Source organism: Anomaloglossus baeobatrachus, chromosome 7, assembly GCF_048569485.1.
Source record: "Anomaloglossus baeobatrachus isolate aAnoBae1 chromosome 7, aAnoBae1.hap1, whole genome shotgun sequence".
NCBI classification, from domain to species: Eukaryota; Metazoa; Chordata; class Amphibia; order Anura; family Aromobatidae; genus Anomaloglossus; species Anomaloglossus baeobatrachus.
This window is the reverse complement of record NC_134359.1, coordinates 121659201-121680078: the sequence shown is the minus strand read 5'-3', so window position 1 is coordinate 121680078 and position 20878 is coordinate 121659201. Positions and strand designations below refer to the sequence as shown.

Here is a 20878-nt window from a genome sequence, read left to right as displayed (position 1 = left end):
ATGGCAAATGCGAGCTGAATCATTCACTAACATGTGTCCGATTCCAATGCGAGATTTTCTCGCATTGCTCTACTGCGATAAACTCGCAAGTTAGAAGCAGCCCTTTCTCAGTGAGCAAAGCTTCATCATGGGAACACAAAAGTCAGCATGAGACATAGTCAGTCCACAGCGTTTCAGGAGTAAGGCTACATTCACACTTACATCTACACATCAGCGGTTTTCTGAGACAGCACACTGATCCATATAAAGATCAGTTTTAAAAACGGCTTCGTATGTCCGATCTCAGAGATTCAGAGAATGTCTGAGGTCCCTTTCAAACGTCCCTGTTTCAGGTACCTGTGACATCCATTTTTAGCATGGATGCCACACGTGTTATTCTCTGGTGTTACTCACACGGCTATTTTCACACGGACCGTGTGACCACTAGTGGCCCCGCACACACGCACACAGAGACGTCTGTTTTTTCTCCGGCAGCACTGATGTCACACAGCCCGCACACGGATGTGATCCGTGCGATATCAGTGTGACATGTACCAGAGAAAACACATGTCTGTGAAATAAATAGATTTTCTGTATTCACCTGTATCCAACCCTGTTTTCTTCTGCTCTGCTGCCTCCTGCTTCTGACCCCCGCTCATTATATTCATTGATTATTCACTGCACTCAGGACCTGGAAGCAAGAGCATCGCAGGGAAAGCATAGGGGACTGCATCGCCGGTGCCAGGCGAGTATTCAGCAAGCAACCAGTGTGTGTACAGTGACGTCCAGGAGGTCATCGGAGTTCCCAATGAACTCTGATGAACCTGTGAAGTCACCGTGGGGACACCCGCTGTAGGGCGGGTTTGTCTTCAGAGTTCATTGGGAACTCTGATGACCTCCTGGACGTCACTGCGCACACACTGGTTACTGGATACTCACCTGTCACCAGCTGGCGCTATCCCCGTGATGCTCTGGCTTCCAGGTCCTCAATGCAGTGAATTCAATGAATATACTGTAATTAGCGTGGGTCAGAAGCAGGAGACAGCAGAGCCGAAGACAGCGGCGCTGGATACAGGTGAATATAAAAAAAATCTTTTTATTTCAAAGACCCGTTTTTTCCAGTACTTGTCATACTGATGTCACACGTATGCAAACACAAATGTCACACGTGTGACACACGTATGACCATACCGATGCCTGTGGCTTGTACCTGATTAAACACGGATGTCTGAAAGAAGCCTGATCCTCATCAATTTTGCGGACAAACTCATTTATTAAAGTTTATGGACATACCTTGTACTTCAGAATTTCATCTGATTTTAATTAATCTATTGCTAGGAGTCTATAAATAATAATATAATAATAAAATGGTCAGTCTATCTGCTTTTTAGAATAAAACCTAGGATGACGTCTGGGTAAAGGAAATGGTCCATTTCTTTTGAATGGCAACTCTCACATAGCTGTGAGTATGTAGCCTAAGGAGGAGAGGTATTATTTAAAGCACCACTTCTGTGTTTCTTTGTTTTTTGTTTCTTTTTTATTGCTAGAGTGGTGCATTCTCCTGTCTTAGGCTGGAGTCACACTTGCGAGTGACTCGCATCGCATCACCCGGAACGGCCGCACCCTCTCCTAACATGAGCAGATAAACTGCATGTATTTAGCTGCAGCTGATCCGCTCCTGTCAGAAGAGTGTGCAGTCGTGGCAGGTGATGCGATGCGAGTCACTCGCACGTGTGACTCCGGCCACATACTCACCCTCCACCGTCTTCATCTTCTATCACCACTGCTCCAGTCGGCCTGCGGGAAATTGGAACCTGTCGGCAGCTCTAGTATTTCATGGAGCAGCCAGAGGTCACAACTCAATGAGAGCAACGTTCTGGCTCTCAAACAGATATATTGGGAGCTTGTGACATAACTTTTGACTTCCGGGCAGTCAGACGTTACAGTCCGGATCGGTGCCGAAAAAGTATGAAAATGCCGGCGGGTAAGTATAATGGTAGGGACAGGGAAGATGCATTTAAAGCTCCACTCCAGTGCTGGGGGGGGGGAAAAAAAAACAAAAAACCAAAAACATGCTGCAGTGGTACTTTAAGTACACAACTACTCTTTTTCCTGGGCTCCAGGCTAATTATAAGAATGTTGTGGTTTTTTGGTCTTATTGAAGTGATAGTTATATTTTATATACACATCAGATGTTTTCCATAAGTACTACAGGACGCAGGCTTTACTTTCTTATGGCCAGAGCGAGCGCAAATCTGTTGAGGAAGTGACGAAATCTGTTGAGATTCTCTTCCCAAGCAGACACCATCTGTGGATGTGGAGGGTAGAGCTGAATTTATATAGCATCTTGATCAGTGAAACCTTAGATTTGGTGAGAATTTAGCTTTTACATATTAATTTGCTTGTTTGGCTTTGTTTTTGTTTTCCCAGTCACTGCTCCTTAAACTTTAATGGGAGAATCGATAAAGACATTTTTCTCATAAATCTACAAAAGCGAAATACAAATGTTGTAATTAAAACTGCAGCACAATGGTCAATGAATCAGGAAAACACACAAATCAGGCGATCTTTTCCTCAGTTTCGGTCGACAGGAGCCTGAATATAACTTCATACAGAATATTGTTATTTATTAGCCATGTAATAAACACATCCTTGTGTATTGTACAGCTCAGATAAAAGGAGGCAGAGAGCTGCTCATAAGGGTGACATTTGCAAGAGGAGGGCATGGCTGCTTCTAAAGGGTATTCTACTACAAGAGGAAATAGCTAAGGGGTGAATGGAAAAACATAGCAGCTTCTAAAGGGTAAATTCAAGTCACAAAGTCTTCAACAGACAGGAAAATCGCAGCTGTTCCATATATGTCATAATTCAGGAGAGAATAAAAATCTGCACAGATTTCGAGCATGTTAAATGTGACACACCGTCTCTCGTCACACAAAGGTATTCTCCTACAGCAAAAGTAGGAAGACGCACCTGTCAGTCAAGATAGAGGAGAACCCTTCAGCCTCTATAATATAATATATAATAATATCTCTGAAAAAGGCTTATATTTTGCTTTCCTCTTTGAATGAGATCAAGAGAAATACTTGAGATCCCTTTATTTATTCTAGTGTATACAGGGACGGTTAGGCAGGGATTAGCAATACGCACCCAGAACTGCTCGTGGTTCTGGGTGTATATTGCACCTAACATGTTTCCTTTAAAGCCTGAAAGGGCTTCTGTATACAAGCAATGAGAATAGCTGGATACACAGACTAAGATGAAATAAATATAGAATTATTTTTTTGAAAAATGATCTGTTATAAAAATGACAAAGATTAAAAGACAAGAACTAACTTTAATAATATAATAGCAAAATATCATAAGTCCATAATGTTAAATCAAAAAGTAGAATGTATCATTTAATACCCCTAATAGTCATTCAGTTTAAATAGAAAAGAAACGTGGATGATGCGGGGAGGATAATGCAAGCTGCTTGTTTACTTCACTCCAACAATTTTGAATGTTCAATGCGTGTGATAATCCAGTCTGGTTTGACTCCTTTGGTAAATTCTCTGCAAAATCTGGAAGGGGAAAAAAAAACCCAAAAAAACCAAAAAAAAAACAAGTTGTCAAACAGAATTGATTTCAAATGCCACATTTACAAAAGCAAAATAAGGCCAGGTTCACACGACTGTATTGTTGGTCCCAGTGCAATCTGACAAAATATCGGATCGCACTCAGACCAATGTTGAATCTATGGGGCCGCTCATATGTACGATTTTTTTCCTTGGCAATCTTATGACATACAAGTGCAATCCGATTTTCACGAACTGACCAAGTAAAAAAAAAGTTGTACATCTTCTACACATCCAAGAAAATCTAACCGCACCTCGACGGGTGACCCTGGCCTAATGCTTACAATGACGACCTTCTAGTTATTGCTACTTGATGTTACCATGTTTACACTACTCAAGTTTATGTCAGAAACACCACATATAAAATTATCATTTCTGCACTGACACGAAAGATAGAGCGTTGTCTGATATAGGAACAGTAAAACTTAAGCTGCTCATACATAAGCACACAGTTAGATGACATTTGTGTATTTTCAACAGGGAAAGAGGAGAAAGATGCTGCAACAAGCAAGCAACAACTCATCTCCCCTGAAAGGAAACGAATCAGTAGCTGAAATTCCAACTGCCCGTTCCTTCTCTTCCCCCGGTCTCTACTTTTGGGGCAGTAGTAACCCAAAGCTACACAAATTTCTTTCTCTGAATAGCTTGCACCCCATAGTTGTTTTCCTTTCTTAGAAAAATTAAAAACAACTAATATTGAGTAAGGTACAACGAAGAATAATTCTGAGCAGCGGGCAGGCACTCGGGTCACCATTATGATTAGCACATACATATGAATTACAATTCTGAACAGGTCATGAGTTGTGCAGAATCATAATACACCACCCATAGAAATCAATGGGCCCAACTGTACTCTTTGATGCTCCAATTTCACGTGCTTTATTTTTATCTGAATGAATCTAATTTAAAAAATAAATGTCAATTTGCAGAAATTCTTCCCGAGAAACAAGACTTCAGAGCTGTACAGAACCAACATACAGGGGCACATTGAATGCTGAGTGCATGAAGCTTTACAGCGCCAAAATATTTACACTGTATATTAGTACCACAATTGTACATATATTCTTATGACTTCTGGTTGAAGTGATCTGTCGCCTAAAGACCCCACTTTTATAAGCATCTGTCACACTGATCAGACATGGCTTCCTCTTGCAATAACAGCTTATTGCCAAGGGCTCTTCTGTGGAAAACGTTCTGGACATCATGTGACACCCGCTAGAGGAACAGAACAATGCATGATAAAATAACGTTAGATGACGTCTTACTCGTAGTTTGCAGTGACCATATGCTTACTGTCCTTTACATTTTCGTTCCCCATTACTACTTGAAATACTTTTGTTCCTTCCAGCTCTTCATCAGGAATATCTGCGTATGTCATGTACCAAAAACGCATGAGGATGCGGACAAATTTCCTACCTATAGAAAAAGAGAAAACACACCACTTGCTGTCTGTTCAAGTGAACGATAAACACACAGACTGACCAGCGAGAAAGGTAAATGCATTTTATATTCACCTGTTGGGCACCACTATAATCCCCCCACACTAACCAATTTTTGTTTTTTTCCTTTCATGTTTTCATCCCCTTCTTCCAAGAGTCATAGCTTTTTGATATTTTTTTTACAACATGGCCATATGGGAGCTTGTTTTTTTGAGTGGTATGATTTGTAATTTGAGTCACACCATTCATATTACCATATAATGTACTGGAAAAAGTTACATTTAAAAAAAACAAAACAAAAACTCACAATTACAACATTGTTTTTGGGGTTTTGTATTTACAGCCTCATTGTGTGATAAAAATTACCTGGCAATTGATTCTTCAATAGGATGATTGCAATACTGAAAGTCTTTTTGTTATTGTAGACAAAAAAAAATCAAATATTTAAAAAATTTGTAAATAGAATGAAATAAAAATATTTTGCATTTTTGATGTCAGGTATGGTTACCAACACACAGCAATTTTGCCAACTTATTTTGGCTTTTCAGCATTTACCACAGGTTTAAATTTATATTTTGACAGATTGGACTGTTAACCCCTAACGACATTTGACGTAGCTATACGCCATGGTCAAATAGGGCCTCCTGACCGATGACGTATAAGTATCGCTGCCAGGAGCTCAGCATACATGAGAGTTGAGACTTTGCTCTCGTAGCCAGGTGTGGTGCTTGCGCATGTGCACTTTGCTCTGCCCTACTGCAGACAGAGCTGAAAACTTTGGTGCACATGTGCAAGTCGGCGATGTCTCAACGCAGACAAGATTTTGCCCACCTACGTGGATGACGCAGGTGATATCATTCACATCGCCTGGCAAAATCTTGCACCTGCGCAGATAATTCGCCGGCTTGCGCAGGTGCAATAGGGCAGAGTGAAGTGCGCAGGTGCAATAGGGCAGAGTGAAGTGCGCCTGTGAGAGCTGGCAATGTCTCTACACAGGCGCAAGATTTTGACCGGGTATGTGGATGGCATCGGAAGCATCATCCATGTTAATTATCAAATGAAGACTACGATCAGCTCTGAAAGGAGAGACAACAGCCACATAATAGGACGCCCATCGAACTACACCCAACAATTAGGATACATGGCAGTAGTTTTTATAAAAGGTATTTGCGGGGTTGAGACAACATGCACCTTTAGAAAACGCAGCACAGGCGCTGCTTAAGGTGCTAGTTTTGGTTTAGAACGCAAAAAAATGGTGACAGGTTTCTTTTAAAATGGTGTCACTGAGTATTTTGTCACATCAGCCTCTCAAAGTGATTTAAAATGTGACCTGGTCCCTAGGAAAATTGTTTTTGTACATTTTTTTTGAAAAATGAGAAACTACTGATTAACTTTTAACACTTATAACTTTGCAACTTTAAAAAAAGTTATGTTTCAAAAGTGGCACTGATGTAAAGTAGGCATGTGGGAAATGTTTTTTTATTAATGATTTTGTGTGATATAACTATCTGGTTTAAGGGCATAAGAATTCAAAATCTGAAATTATAATTTTTTGAATTTGTTATATTCTCATAAATAAAATGCAAATCACATTGACTAAAAGTTTCCACTAACATGAGGTACAAAGTGTCTCAAAACAAAATCTCAGAATCACAGGGAAACATTGAAGCGTTCCAGAGTTATTATTATTACCTTATAACAACACTGGTCAGAAATGCAAATGTTGTCCTGGTCAGGAAGGTGAAAACAGGCTCAGTGGTGAAGGAGTTAAAGAAGTGTAAATACTATAATATATTGAGTTATTATTATTATACATTTTTAACAAGGGAAAAGGATGGGCAGTTTGCATTTCTTATTTAATTTTTGAAAACTTTTTTTTTTCCTTACCATCATGGTCTCCTATGAAGCCCAAGCTGAGAGCTGGGCTTCACGAGAGCACTAACATGGCATCCATAGCTACCTGCCAGGAATGGTACAGTTTCAGCTCCTGAGCCCACTCCATACACCCACACAGATATGTGCCGTACGTGAATGGGGGATGTCAGAAGAAGTTAAAGTTAGTTATAGGATAAAATAAGTATATTTATTTTGGAAATTTTGAGGACCCATCTGTATGATATACATGCATAATCTGTTACAGGGGATAACAGCCTGGGCGCTGGTCACAGGATGTGGAGCTGTGGAGACCGCTGAGCGAGGCTTCGCTGCACTGCATATGTAACAATTTACCAATTCCCTATAATTTTGAAAGGAGTTACGGAAATCGAGGTGCCTGCCATTGGATGAAAGGCCAATCTGTGAGCTCGCGCCTCTGAGCAAGGCATTCCAGTGCAGACAGAACATTCAACTTAGCCGCTGAGCTCACTGACAGCTATGGAAATAATGTCAGCATCGCGGCCAGTGCCAGACACTAGGAGCAGTGATGGAGACTCACTGGTGGACCTGAGAAAGGCGATTTATCAGGGTTTTTTTTTTCTTTTTTTAAACATGCAGTGAAGAAAGAGTTATATTTGAAAGGGACCTACCCCTTCATACATATGTACTGTACCTTACACATACCATTATCATCATAATAAATAGCTACATCTCCAGGGAAAGAGTACATAATCTCATCACTTTCTGCAGCCAGGGCATTTCTATCATTGTCAGAAAGCACCGAGCATTTTTCCTTCACGTCTCTCAGGAGCTGCAGCATAAAAGAAAGAAAAAAAAAAAAAGTGTTTGTTACTTAATATTATTGTGTACCTCTATTCCATGCCTTTCCCCCCAAAACGTGTAACAGAAAATGAAGATAGATACATGGTACTTCAGTCTCTAGCAAGTTTTTTTTGTACAAGGGAAGACATATCTGAGGCAATAGAGATTAGCGGGAGCCACAGAAGGGAACATTAGGAGTGAAAACTCAACAACAAAAGACAATTTACCACAAGAGACACAGAACATACAAATAATCAGATACTACCTCCAAAATATCAAAAAGTACAGTTTTATTACACCATTTTATTACAGATGAGATCGGTCATGATGCACAAATAGAGAAATCAAACACCATGCAATGACAAGAAACAGACACCTGCATCAATAGCAGGGAGCACAACTCTATACAGTAATGGAGTACATTACTTCTGGCGCCAGATGAAAAAAAACTGCATCAAAATCATAAGGAGGGAAATTGGCGCATCTTACTCCAGCACTTACTGTACTTCATTAAAGGGGTATTCCCATCTCCAAGATCCTATCCAATTATGTAAAGGGAGTAATAATAAGAATATTCGCAAATCCCTCCAATTAGAAATGTAGTATAAGAAAACCTACAATGGCTGCTCAGCTAAAGAGTAGGGTCTACACAAGGTAATATAAACCTATACAGAAAAGGAATATTGAGCCAAAGAGAACATATAAAAACGCAATTTAATTAAAAAAAAAAAAACAACCCCAAAACATATATAATTTTTTTTTTTTTTTTTTATGTAAGAAGGAGGTCACTAAATACAGTTCCAAAAAGGTTGTTACAGAACAAATATATACATACACAAATAAAGGTAAAGAAGGGAATTTTGTTTACTTACCGTAAATTCCTTTTCTTCTAGCTCCTATTGGGAGACCCAGACAATTGGGTGTATAGCTTCTGCCTCCGGAGGCCGCACAAAGTATTACACTTTAAAAAGTGTAACCCCTCCCCTCTGCCTATACACCCTCCTGTGCATCACGGGCTCCTCAGTTTTGGTGCAAAAGCAGGAAGGAGAAAACTTATAAATTGGTCTAGGGTAAATTCAATCCGAAGGATGTTCGGAGAACTGAACCATGAACCAAAAGAACAATTCAACATGAACAACATGTGTACACAAAAGAACAACCAGCCCGAAGGGCACAGGGGCGGGTGCTGGGTCTCCCAATAGGAGCTAGAAGAAAAGGAATTTACGGTAAGTAAACAAAATTCCCTTCTTCTTTGTCGCTCCATTGGGAGACCCAGACAATTGGGACGTCCAAAAGCAGTCCCTGGGTGGGTAAAAGAATACCTCAATAACAAGAGCCGAAACGGCCCCCTCTTACAGGTGGGCAACCGCCGCCTGAAGGACTCGCCTACCTAGACTGGCGTCTGCCGAAGCATAGGTATGCACCTGATAGTGTTTCGTGAAAGTGTGCAGACTAGACCACGTCGCTGCCTGACACACCTGCTGAGCCGTAGCCCGGTGCCGCAATGCCCAGGACGCACCCACGGCTCTGGTAGAATGGGCTTTCAGCCCTGAAGGAAGCGGAAGCCCAGAAGAACGGTAGGCTTCGAGAATCGGTTCCTTGATCCACCGAGCCAAGGTTGACTTGGAAGCCTGCGAACCCTTACGCTGGCCAGCTACAAGGACAAAGAGGGCATCTGAACGACGCAGGGGCGCCGTGCGAGACACGTAGAGCCAGAGTGCTCTCACCAGATCCAAAGAGTGCAAATCCTTTTCACATTGGTGAATTGGATTAGGGCAAAATGAAGGTAAGGAGATATCTTGATTGAGATGAAAAGTAGATACCTTAGGGAGAAATTCCGGAACCGGACGCAGAACCACCTTATCCTGGTGAAACACCAGGAAGGGGGCTTTGCATGATAGCGATGCAAGCTCAGACACTCTCCGGAGTGATGTAATTGCCACTAGAAAGGCCACCTTTTGCGAAAGACGTGATAAAGAGACATCCCGCAGCGGCTCGAAAGGTGGTTTCTGAAGAGCCGTTAGCACCCTGTTAAGATCCCAGGGCTCCAGCGTACACTTGTAAGGTGGGACTATGTGGCAAACCCCCTGCAGGAACGTGCGGACCTGCGGAAGCCTGGCTAGACGCTTTTGAAAAAATACGTAGAGCGCCGATACTTGGCCCTTGAGAGAGCCGAGTGACAAACCCTTGTCCATTCCGGATTGGAGGAATGAAAGAAAAGTGGGTAAGGCAAACAGCCAGGGAGAAAAACCATTATCAGAGCACCAGGATAAGAAGATTTGCCAAGACCTGTAATAGATCTTGGCGGACGTTGGCTTCCTGGCCTGTCTCATGGTGGCAATGACATCCTGAGATAACCCTGAAGACACTAGGAGCCAGGACTCAATGGCCACACAGTCAGGTTGAGGGCCACAGAATTCAGATGGAAAAATGGCCCTTGTGACAGCAAGTCTGGGCGGTCTGGAAGCGCCCACGGCTGACCCACCGTGAGATGCCACAGATCCGGGTACCACGCCCGCCTCGGCCAGTCTGGAGCGACGAGAATGGCGCGACGGCAGTCGGACCTGATCTTGCGTAACACTCTGGGCAGCATCGCCAGAGGAGGAAACACATAAGGCAGTCGGAACTGCGACCAGTCCTGAACTAACGCGTCCGCCGCCAGAGCTCTGTGATCCTGAGACCGTGCCATGAATGCCGGGACTTTGTTGTTGTGCCGTGACGCCATGAGATCGACGTCCGGCGTTCCCCAGCGGCGACAGATCTCTCGAAACACTTCTGGGTGCACAGACCATTCCCCCGCATCCATGCCCTGACGACTGAGAAAATCTGCTTCCCAGTTTTCTACGCCTGGGATGTGAACTGCGGAGATGGTGGAGGCTGTGGCTTCCACCCACTGCAGAATCCGCCGGACTTCCTGGAAGGCTTGACGACTGCGAGTGCCGCCTTGGTGGTTGATGTATGCGACGGCAGTGGCGTTGTCCGACTGGATACGGATCTGCCTGCCCTCCAGCCACCGCTGAAAAGCCAATAGGGCTAGATACACTGCCCTTATTTCCAGAACACTGATCTGAAGGGAAGACTATCGGAGTCCAGGTTCCCTGAGCCCTGTGGTGGAGAAAAACCGCTCCCCACCCTGACAGGCTCGCGTCCGTGGTGACCACAGCCCAGGTTGGGGGTAGGAAGGATTTTCCCTGCGATAGAGAATTGGGAAGGAGCCACCACTGAAGTGACGTCTTGGTTGCAAGGGAAAGAGACGTTCCTGTCGAGGGAAGGCGACCTCCTGTCCCATTTGCGGAGAATGTCCCATTGGAGCTGCCGTAGATGGAATTGCGCGAACGGCACTGCCTCCATCGCTGCCACCATCTTCCCCAGGAAGTGCATGAGGCGCCTTAAGGGGTGTGACTGACTCCGAAGAAGTGATTGCACCCCTGCCTGCAGAGAAAGCTGTTTGTCTCGCGGTAGCTTGACTACCGCTGACTGTGTATGAAACTCCATCCCGAGGTAAGTCAGTGATTGGGTCGGTGTCAACTTGGATTTCGGGAAGTTGATGATCCACCCGAACTGCTGGAGAGTCGTCAGAGCGACTGTAAGGCTGTGTTGACACGCCACCCGAGAAGGGGCCCTGACTAGGAGATCGTCTAGGTAGGGAATCACCGAGTGGCCCTGAGAGTGTAGGACCGCCACGACGGATGCCATGACTTTGGTGAAAACCCGTGGGGCTGTCGCCAGGCCGAAAGGCAATGCCACGAACTGAAGGTGTTCGTCCCTGATGGCGAAACGCAAGAAGCGTTGATGTTCGGGTGCGATCGGCACGTTGAGATAAGCATCTTTGATGTCGATCGATGCTAGGAAGTCTCCTTGTGACATCGAGGCGATGACCGAGCGGAGAGATTCCATCCGAAACCGTCTGGTTCTCACGCGTCTGTTGAGCAGTTTGAGGTCCAGAACGGGACGGAATGATCCGTCCTTTTTTGGCACCACGAACAAGTTGGAGTAAAAGCCGCGACCACGTTCCTGAAGGGGAACGGGGGTCACAGCTCCTTCTGTCTTCAGAGCGTCCAACGCCTGAAAACGTGCGTCGGCCTGAGCGGGGGGCGGAGAGGTTCTGAAGAAACGAGCCGCAGGACGGGAGCTGAACTCTATCCTGTAACCGTGAGACAGAATGTCTCTCACCCATCGGTCTTGAACATGTGGCCACCAGGCGTCGCCAAAGCGGGAGAGCCTGCCACCGACCAAGGATGCGGTTAGGGGTTGCCGAGAGTCATGAGGAGGCCGCCTTGGAGGCAGTACCTCCTGCGGCCTTTTGGGGGCGTGACTTGGACCGCCACGCATAGGAGTTCCTATGGCCTTTCTTCTGCCTGCTGGACGAAGAGGATTGGGGCTTGGCGGAGGGACAAGAGGACCGAAACCTCGATTGTATTTTCCGTTGTTGAGGTCTCTAAGGTCTGGACTGGGGTAAGGATGAGTCCTTTCCCTTGGATTCCTTAATAATCTCATCCAGTCGTTCACCAAACAAGCGTTCGCCAGCAAACGGCAAACCGGTTAAGAACCTCTTGGAGGCCGAGTCTGCCTTCCATTCGCGCAGCCACATGGCCCTGCAGACTGCCACAGAGTTAGCGGATGCTACCGCTGTACGGCTAGCAGAGTCCAGGACTGCGTTCATGGCGTAGGAAGAAAAGGCTGACGCCTGAGAGGTCAAAGACGCAACTTGCGGAGCAGAATTACGTGTGACAGCATTAATCTCAGTCAGACAAGCCGAGATAGCTTGGAGTGCCCACACGGCTGCAAAGGCCGGGGCAAAAGACGCGCCCGTGGCCTCATAGCTAGAGCTCCTGGTGAAGTCAATCTGCCTGTCAGTGGCATCCTTTAGTGATGAGCCATCTGCCACCGATACCACAGATCTAGCCGCCAATCTAGAGACTGGAGGATCCACCTTTGGACATTGAGCCCACCCCTTAACGACTTCAGCGGGGAAGGGGTAACGCGTGTCAGTGAGGCGCTTAGTAAAGCGCTTGTCCGGAACCGCTCTGGGCTTCTGGACAGCGTCTCTGAAGTTAGAGTGATCGAAAAACGCACTAAGTGTACGTTTGGGGAACCGAAACTGGTGTTTCTCCTGCTGAGACGCCGACTCCTCCACAGTAGGAGGCGGGGGAGAGAGATCCAACACCTGGTTGATGGACGAGATAAGATCATTCACTAATGCGTCCCCCTCAGGTGTATCAAGGTTAAGCGCGGCGTCAGGGTCAGAACCCTGAGCTGCGACATCCGCCTCGTCCTCCAGAGAGTCCTCAAGCTGAGAACCCGAGCAGCGTGAAGAAGTCGGGGAAGATTCCCAGCGAGCCCGCTTAGCCCGTCTAGGACTGTGGTCCTGGCAGGAGTCCTCCGCGTGGGACCTAGGGCCCAACCTGGGAGCGCGCTGCGGCTCGGACCGAGAGGGGCCTGGAGGTGACGATCTAACAGGGGCCGGGGCCTGTGTAAGGACCGGTCTGGACTGCAAAGCTTCTAGCAGCTTGGCAGACCATTTGTCCATAGACTGAGCCATGGATTGTGAAAGTGACTCAGAAAGTTTCTCAGCAAAAGAGGAGAACTCTGTCCCTGGCACCTGGACAGGGGGAGCAGGGGGGGGGGGTCTACATGAGCCGGGGGGTCCACTAGTGACCGAGGCTCCGGCTGAGCAAGTGAAACAGGGGTCGAGCATTGCTCACAGTGAGGGTAGGTGGAACCCGCAGGTAACATAGCCCCACAAGAGGTACAGGCCGCAAAAAACCCCTGTGCCTTAACAGCTTTGCTCCTTGTGGACGACATGCTGTTGTCTCCTAGGAGAATGATCACTGAGGGTATATGGGCAAAAACAGGGTATACAGCCCAACCGAACAGAAATATATATATATAAATACGTATCTATTCCGGCACCCTAGGGGGGGACCAGCACCGGGTGACCGGTGTGGCTTACCGACCGCTAACAAGCGGAGTGTGTGCCTCCAGATTCCCAGCTTTAGGTCCCCTGGAGCTGCAGAGCTGTTCACTGAGAATCCTCCACCGGCAGAATGCCCAAAAAATGGCTGCAGGAGATCTCAGGGGAGGAGTGGAGCCGTGGGCGGCGCCAGGAAAGTGCGGGAATCTGGGGTCCCCACAGTGATCAGTGAGGGGGGAGGAAACATGCAGGATGCTCCAGCCCTCACATCCGACGTCAGGTCGGCAGTCCCGCCCTTACCCCTGACAGGCAGGCCCGGGGGCGGGATTTTTGCGACTAGGCCGCGATGAAGCCGGGGACTAAATTTGAGACCGCGCCCGACAATCAGGCACGGTCGGAGCGGAAGTCCGCCGGTCTTCACAATCCAGCAGCTGCCGCAGCGTCCGGGAAGAAGGTGCGCTCCTGCACATTCCCCAATGGGGACACAGAGTACCTTAGAGTTGCAGGGCCCGGTCCCTGAGGTTGAATAGACTCCGGTCCGGCAGATTCCCACAGGGGCTGCGGAGGGAGCACGGTCCCAGCAACTGGATGACCGTTCAGGATCCCACTTCTCCCAGAGCCGCTAAGGGATGGTGAAGGAGACGGCATGAGGCTCCGGCCTTTGTACCCGCAATGGGTACCTCAACCTTAACCTTAACAACACCGCCGACATAGTGGGGTGAGAAGGGAACATGCTGGGGGCCCCGTGGGGGCCCTCTTTTCTTCCAACCGACATAACTAATATGAGAATGCATGAGTGGATGTGTGCCTCCTTCCACACAAAGCATAAAACTGAGGAGCCCGTGATCCACGGGAGGGTGTATAGGCAGAAGGGAGGGGTTACACTTTTTAAAGTGTAATACTTTGTGTGGCCTCCGGAGGCAGAAGCTATACACCCAATTGTCTGGGTCTCCCAATGGAGCGACAAAGAAATTGTGACATAAAGGTAAGTACACAAAATGTGTGTGTATTAGAAATGTGCATGTAGGGCCCACACAAGGATAACAGTGTAAAAGAACAATGAGCACAATAATGGATTGATGATGGGCAATACTCACAACATCCACAAGATGGCAATGAAATATCACAGAAAAAAATGCAGAGTGCATACAAGTATGAAATGCACAATTGTGGACAAGAGAACAAAAACGTTTGACGCCAAAAGCAAAAGATATATCACCTTCAGGTGGGCATCAGCATAAATATCTTCCCCATGACCCAGTAGTCGCACCCTCAAGAAGAAGCAACAGTGCGAAAGGCGCGACAGGGTGCAGCAGACCCAGATTGTCTCTCATTCCTCTTTGGGCCCTCCTTGTTTTCCTTTTACTAAGGATAATCTACATGTACTCCCCTTATGTTCTTTCTTTCCACATCTCTGACCCCTTTCTGTTCGCCTTTATATGTCACTAACATTCGTTGCCATGGTTTCATAGTTCAGAGTGATACTTTTTTGTTTTATGGTCTAACTTTTTTGTTCCCTTGTCCGCAATTGTGCGTTTCATATATATTCATACTTTTATGCACTATGCATTTTTTCCTGTGATATTTCATTGCCATCTTGTGGACATTTTGAGTATTGAACATCATCCATTCATATTGTTCTCATTGTATTTTTCCACTGTTATCCTTATGTGAGCCCTACATACATTTCCAATACATACACAATTTTGTGCACTTACCTTTTGTTGCAATTTTGCATTTATTTGTGTATGTATATGGGTCATTCCGTGTCAAGTGGACCAGTGGTCCCCACTCGACGTTCTCCGATTTTGCTGAAAATTTCTAAGGATGTACATGTATGTTTGAAAAGAGGTTCTGTAAATTTTTAGGGCCAGATCTCAAATATATTGGGCACTGTTGACCTTTCACTGGAGGCCCCCCCCCAAGCCTGCGGCTTCAGCTAAGAGGATTTTGCAAACTTTGGCACATAGCCATTAGAGTTCTATACTGGCTATGATGCTGAAATTTGGCATACTAGCTCAACGTTTGCTGCTAAACGCGATAAAATTATTACCGGCTATGACAAAACAATATTTTGGCCGCAATTTTGTGTCAAAGTAGCTTGCAAAGCGCCTCGCATAAAATTTATGCCAAACTTTGCCCATATATAACTCAAGACCAAAAACCAATAGGAACTGGTGCTTTACCCTGTACAACAAACATCTTCATGACTTTGCATTGCTGCAATATCACGGTCAAAGCACATGTATTTGTGGAAATATTCACACCCACATATGATGACAAACTTAAAAAAAACGATTTTTACCTATTTTTAGGTCAAATTTCCCAAAAAGGGTACCCCTAAAATATATTAATTCTGTTATTTGAAAGAGCACATTTTTCTCTACAAGGATCATTGGGGTTTTTTTTGGAGTCTCTCCATTTAAGAAAAGAAAAATGCCACTGAACATGGTGTTATGTATGCACGTAATGCATTGATTTTGTGTTGGATTTTCAGATTCTTATCACACGTTACAGAGTTGTATTGTTGCTAGCAATGTCTATTATAATCAAAAACATATAAACCTATTGACTATTGTTACATTTTAATGCATATATTATTTCTTTTTTAGTGATGGAGAATGAAATTGATGACAAAAAGAATTGCATTTTAAGGGTGTGAAATGACCCTTCATCTTTCATTGCCCATGTAGATGGATCTGTCAGATCAGAAATGCCTTTTGTGCCAATTGCAAACCTCCAGCCAGGGCAATACATTGCCTGCATTTACGATAGGAACTGGTGGATTGGAAATATTTCTGAAATTTGCATTAATACATTTTATGCATCCTCATGGAGCAGCTAGCTTCTTTCTCTGGCCTGTGAGAAATGATACATGCTGGATTCCCGAGCAGTCGATCATTGCAATAATTCCAGCACCAGCTGCAACAGCAATGGGCCGACAATACAGCTTCTCTGAACCCATTATGTTGCAAATTCAGCAACGATTCCAGACCACTTACTTAGACTGAACATTATGGCTTGGGAAACAACAAAAGATACCCAATATTAGGCTTGGCATCCTAGGCAAAGACACCCACCCTCAGGCTTTGGAACCTGCGATAGAGACCACCCGCGACTTGCCTTGCACGGCTATCGGCCATGGCTCCTAGGCGATGGGGCTGCCAATTCTCGAAAGACAGCATTATTACAATTCTTAATAGGATTATAATACCAATTCTTAGGGAATTGGTTGTGGTATAACCACCATGGACCAATGCAAGGGTTTGAATAGTGCAGTTAGCATTCATTGCGTATTAATAAATAACACCATGTTCAGTGGCATTTTTCTTTTCTTAAATGGAGAGACTCCAAAAAAAACCCCAATGATCATTGTAGAGAAAAATGTGCTCTTTCAAATGATAACAGAATTAATATATTTTAGGGGTACCCTTTTTGGGAAATTTGACCTAAAAATAGGTAAAATTCGTTTTTTTAAAGTTTTTCATCATATGTGGGTGTGAATATTTCCACAAATACATATGCTTTGACCGTGATATTGCAGCAATGCAAAGTCATGAAGATGTTTGTTGTACAGGGTAAAGCACCAGTTCCTATTGGTTTTTGGTCTTGAGTTATATATGGGCAAAGTTTGGCATAAATTTTATGCGAGGCGTTTTGCAAGCTACTTTGACACAAAATTGCGGCCGAAATATTGTTTTGTCATAGCCGGTAATAATTTTATCGCGTTTAGCAGCAAACGTTGAGCTAGTATGCCAAATTTCACCATCATAGCCAGTATAGAACTCTAATGGCTATGTGCCAAAGTTTGCAAAATCCTCTTAGCTGAAGCCGCAGGCTTGGGGGGGGGGGGGCCTCCAGTGAAAGGTCAACAGTGCCCAATATATTTGAGATCTGGCCCTAAAAATTTACAGAACCTCTTTTCAAACATACATGTACATCCTTAGAAATTTTCAGCAAAATCGGAGAACGTCGAGTGGGGACGATTTTTAAAACTGGTCCACTTGACACGGAATGACCCATATATTTGTTCTGTACAATGTACACAACCTTTTTGGTATCTGTATTAAGACATACATACACACACATACATATACATATATTGTATATATATATATATATATATATATATATATATATATATATATATATATATATATATATATATATATATATATATATATATATATATATATATATATATATATATATATATATATATCCTACATACATACACATGCTATATTGGTCACTTACCTCATGTGCAGGGCATTACAGTAGCTTAGGTGTCAAAGATTACAGCAACACATATAGGGACAGTTAGTTGCTAGTGGTTGTACCCATTAATTCCTAAGCTACTGCCTGCACATTGTGGTAAGTGACATGGCTATATGAGGAGAACTGTACTACATTTCTAATGGAGGTATCTGCAAATATTCTTATTATTATGCCTACTACATAGAGGAGATAGAATCTTGGAGTTGGGAATACCCCTTTAAGGCTGGTGTAAAAATATACCAGTCTTGATGAATCAAAGCCTAAAAGTACAGCGGTACCATATGGCCAAGTTATAACAATATCAATATTATATGTGCACTGTATATCTGCATTTGAGTAAAATATCATTATTTGGGGTTACTAATTGTATATAAATTGATTTCCTAGTCGCTTCCACTTTTTTCCACTGAAAGGTGTGCTTGCTTCCAAGCTAATAAAAAGACCCCTGGAAGGTCATGTGTTTATGCAAATATAAGACACAGATGCAAAACTGAAGCTAAATTAGAAGCCTTCAGATTAGCATCCATATTACATGGCTCTCCTTTGGTTTGTATGGCCGGGTCTGATCCGTGAATTCAGATCAAATTAATACCTGCTAAGAGTCTCAAGTCTGATTTTTACAGCTGTGTGAATAGATCTAATGTTCTCTTTGGGTCCAAGTGCTGACCGAGGAGAGATTAAATAAAACAAATAAGAAGAGTTGGACCGTACTTGGATATATGGTGTGAATGAAGCATAAATACTGATGTGAGAAAATGACCTTAAGGTGAGGGTCAGATGGCCGTATATTCTTACATCCAAGAGAATCAGGCCAGTTATGCCAATGACAATCTGAACAGTTTGATCCGTGTCAGCATAGTGTGATCGGATTCCCTTGAATGTGAGAATTGGAGGACACTGTGATAAGAAGAAGGAGAACAACATTTCTCCATCTTGTCCATTTTGTGAGTCTGTGGAAATTGGACTGCACCGAGATGTCATCCAAATGCAGTTCGATGATTTCCACGCACCCTTAAGACTTGAATGGATGAGTTTGCAAGTCAAATCGCACTATGAGAAAAAAAACCTGTTAATCAGCACTGGTCCAAAAAAAAAAAAAAAAAAAAAAAAAAAGAGATAGCACTTGTCCAATATATACACTTGTATGACCCTGGCCTAATAGGAATTGCACATACCTCACTGGCCACAAGATTTTCCAATGCATCAAAGTTGCACTGGGACAGCAGTCTGGATACAAATGAAAAAGCCTGCAGAAAAAAAAAAATACAAATAAAAAAAGCTTATTGTGCAATACAAAAAACCTTCATCTTAAAATAATCTAGCAGATCTATAACCAAATAAAGCAGGTCGTAGCTACAGTAACACTGATAAAGAAAGATGTACTCATTTTAGTGTTATTTTGGTATGTGCACAGTTCAACATGCGGCAAATGAGAAAGTCTAACCAGCACCACAGTGAGCTAGGCTGTCACATCAATGAGGAGACCAGAGTAGATGCCGAATATTCTGCTGGGGTCCGAGTAGAGGGCACTGAATACACTGTGGGTGCAACAGGCAATCGCTGTATTATGGCTGGATACATTGTACACATGTACTGGATCCTGCTAAGAGTGGATCCTAAAAGAAAGCTATAAGGGGAATAATAGCGCCCCTTAGGTCATTGCTCAAGATCTTCATCATACGTGATTCCAGCCTAACGATGTTCTAAAAGGAATTTCTTACAATTGGCTTTTGTCAGCTATTTACAGGATCGGTGGAAAATAGTCCGTCTGTATGTGACTGTCTAAACATTGGACCATCTGTTAATTGTGTCCAATTGACCAGAAACGTGACATACAAGGGGCCCCAGCTAAAGTCAAGGGGCCACAGCTAAAGTCAAGGGGCCACAGCTAAAGTCAAGGGGCCACAGCTAAAGTCAAGGGAAGGAGATTTAAACAATCTTGTTTTAAATGATTAAGAGTTATAATCCCCTCCCCCATATGCCTCTCTGGGAGCCCCCACTAATGGCCAGAAAGGGACTTGGGACATAAGCAGGCACTGTGCTTCCTAACATGGCCATTAGGGGGCAGAGCAGAGAAAGGAGCCCCCATAACACCTCCCCTCCCCCTCCCCTCTTACTTGCTTCGCCCCATCAGTGAACTCCTCCACGGTGAAGTCCCGGTCCAGATAGGCTCTGATAAGGAAAAAGTAAATTTTGGTTCGAAACCAGATGAGGGGATTGGGGACACCGACCACCACCACCCGGCTGGGGCCCGGGCTCTGACTGCTGAACCCGCGGGACACGCTGAGGACACCCGAGCACTGAGGGATGACCAGCGGCCTCAGCCAAGGAACTCGTGATAGCGGACATGTCGCTGACCTGACACATAACCGAGACAACCGGAACACCGAGCGCAACATGGTGCACCCGCTAATGTGTCCCCCGGAAACACTCACTCCTTCCCACACAGGCCCCGCAGCAGTGAATTGATTAGAAGTGGCCCTGGTAGATCACGTGATATGGAGAGCACATGACCGAGCTGGAAGCGGAGGGCAAATCTAAAATGTATCTGTAGGAATGTGGGGATAAAAAGGTTATGGTTAAGGTACTTTCACACCTCCGGTTTTTCTTCTGCGGCACAATCCGGCACTTTGCAGGAAAATCGCAACCGGTTTTTTTTGCTGCCGGTTGCGATTTTCCTGCATAGACTTTAATTAGTGCCGCATTGTGCCGCATGGCCTTGCGTTCCATCCGGTTTTTGCCGCATGCGGCAGATTTAGCCGATGCGGCGGCCGGATGGAACGTTGCCTGGCACGTTTTTTCGTGCGGCAAAAAAAACGCATCGCGCCGCATTCGGCCGATGCGGCGCATCTCTCAATGCATGCCTATGGCGGCCGGATGCGGCGCGATGCGGCAAATACCGCATTCGGCCGCCGCATGCGGTTTTTGCCACTGCGCATGCTCAGTAGCATGCC

The 20878-nt window shown here is 44.7% G+C and overlaps 1 protein-coding gene across 1 annotated transcript; it reads right to left on the bottom strand.

Annotated features, from left to right (window-relative positions):
• Positions 1-2623: 2623 nt before the first annotated feature.
• Positions 2624-20367, bottom strand: MAIP1 (matrix AAA peptidase interacting protein 1). The gene is made up of 5 exons (XM_075318988.1): positions 20042-20367; positions 19100-19171; positions 7595-7721; positions 4862-5012; positions 2624-3542 (listed from the first exon to the last, which is right to left on the bottom strand). Exons 1-5 carry the CDS (start codon positions 20321-20323, stop codon positions 3464-3466), a joined length of 711 nt encoding a protein of 236 aa, XP_075175103.1. The 5' UTR covers positions 20324-20367; the 3' UTR covers positions 2624-3463.
• Positions 20368-20878: the final 511 nt, after the last annotated feature.

Coding starts and splice junctions, on each gene's coding strand:
- MAIP1 (XM_075318988.1), bottom strand. CDS start 20,323: ATGTTGCGCTCGGTGTTCCGGTTGTCTCGGTTATGTGTCAGGTCAGCG. Junction 19,172..20,041: donor TCACTGATGGGGCGAAGCAA/GTAAGAGGGGAG, acceptor TTTTTTCTGCAG/GCTTTTTCATTTGTATCCAG. Junction 7,722..19,099: donor AAAATCTTGTGGCCAGTGAG/GTATGTGCAATT, acceptor TTTATGCTGCAG/CTCCTGAGAGACGTGAAGGA.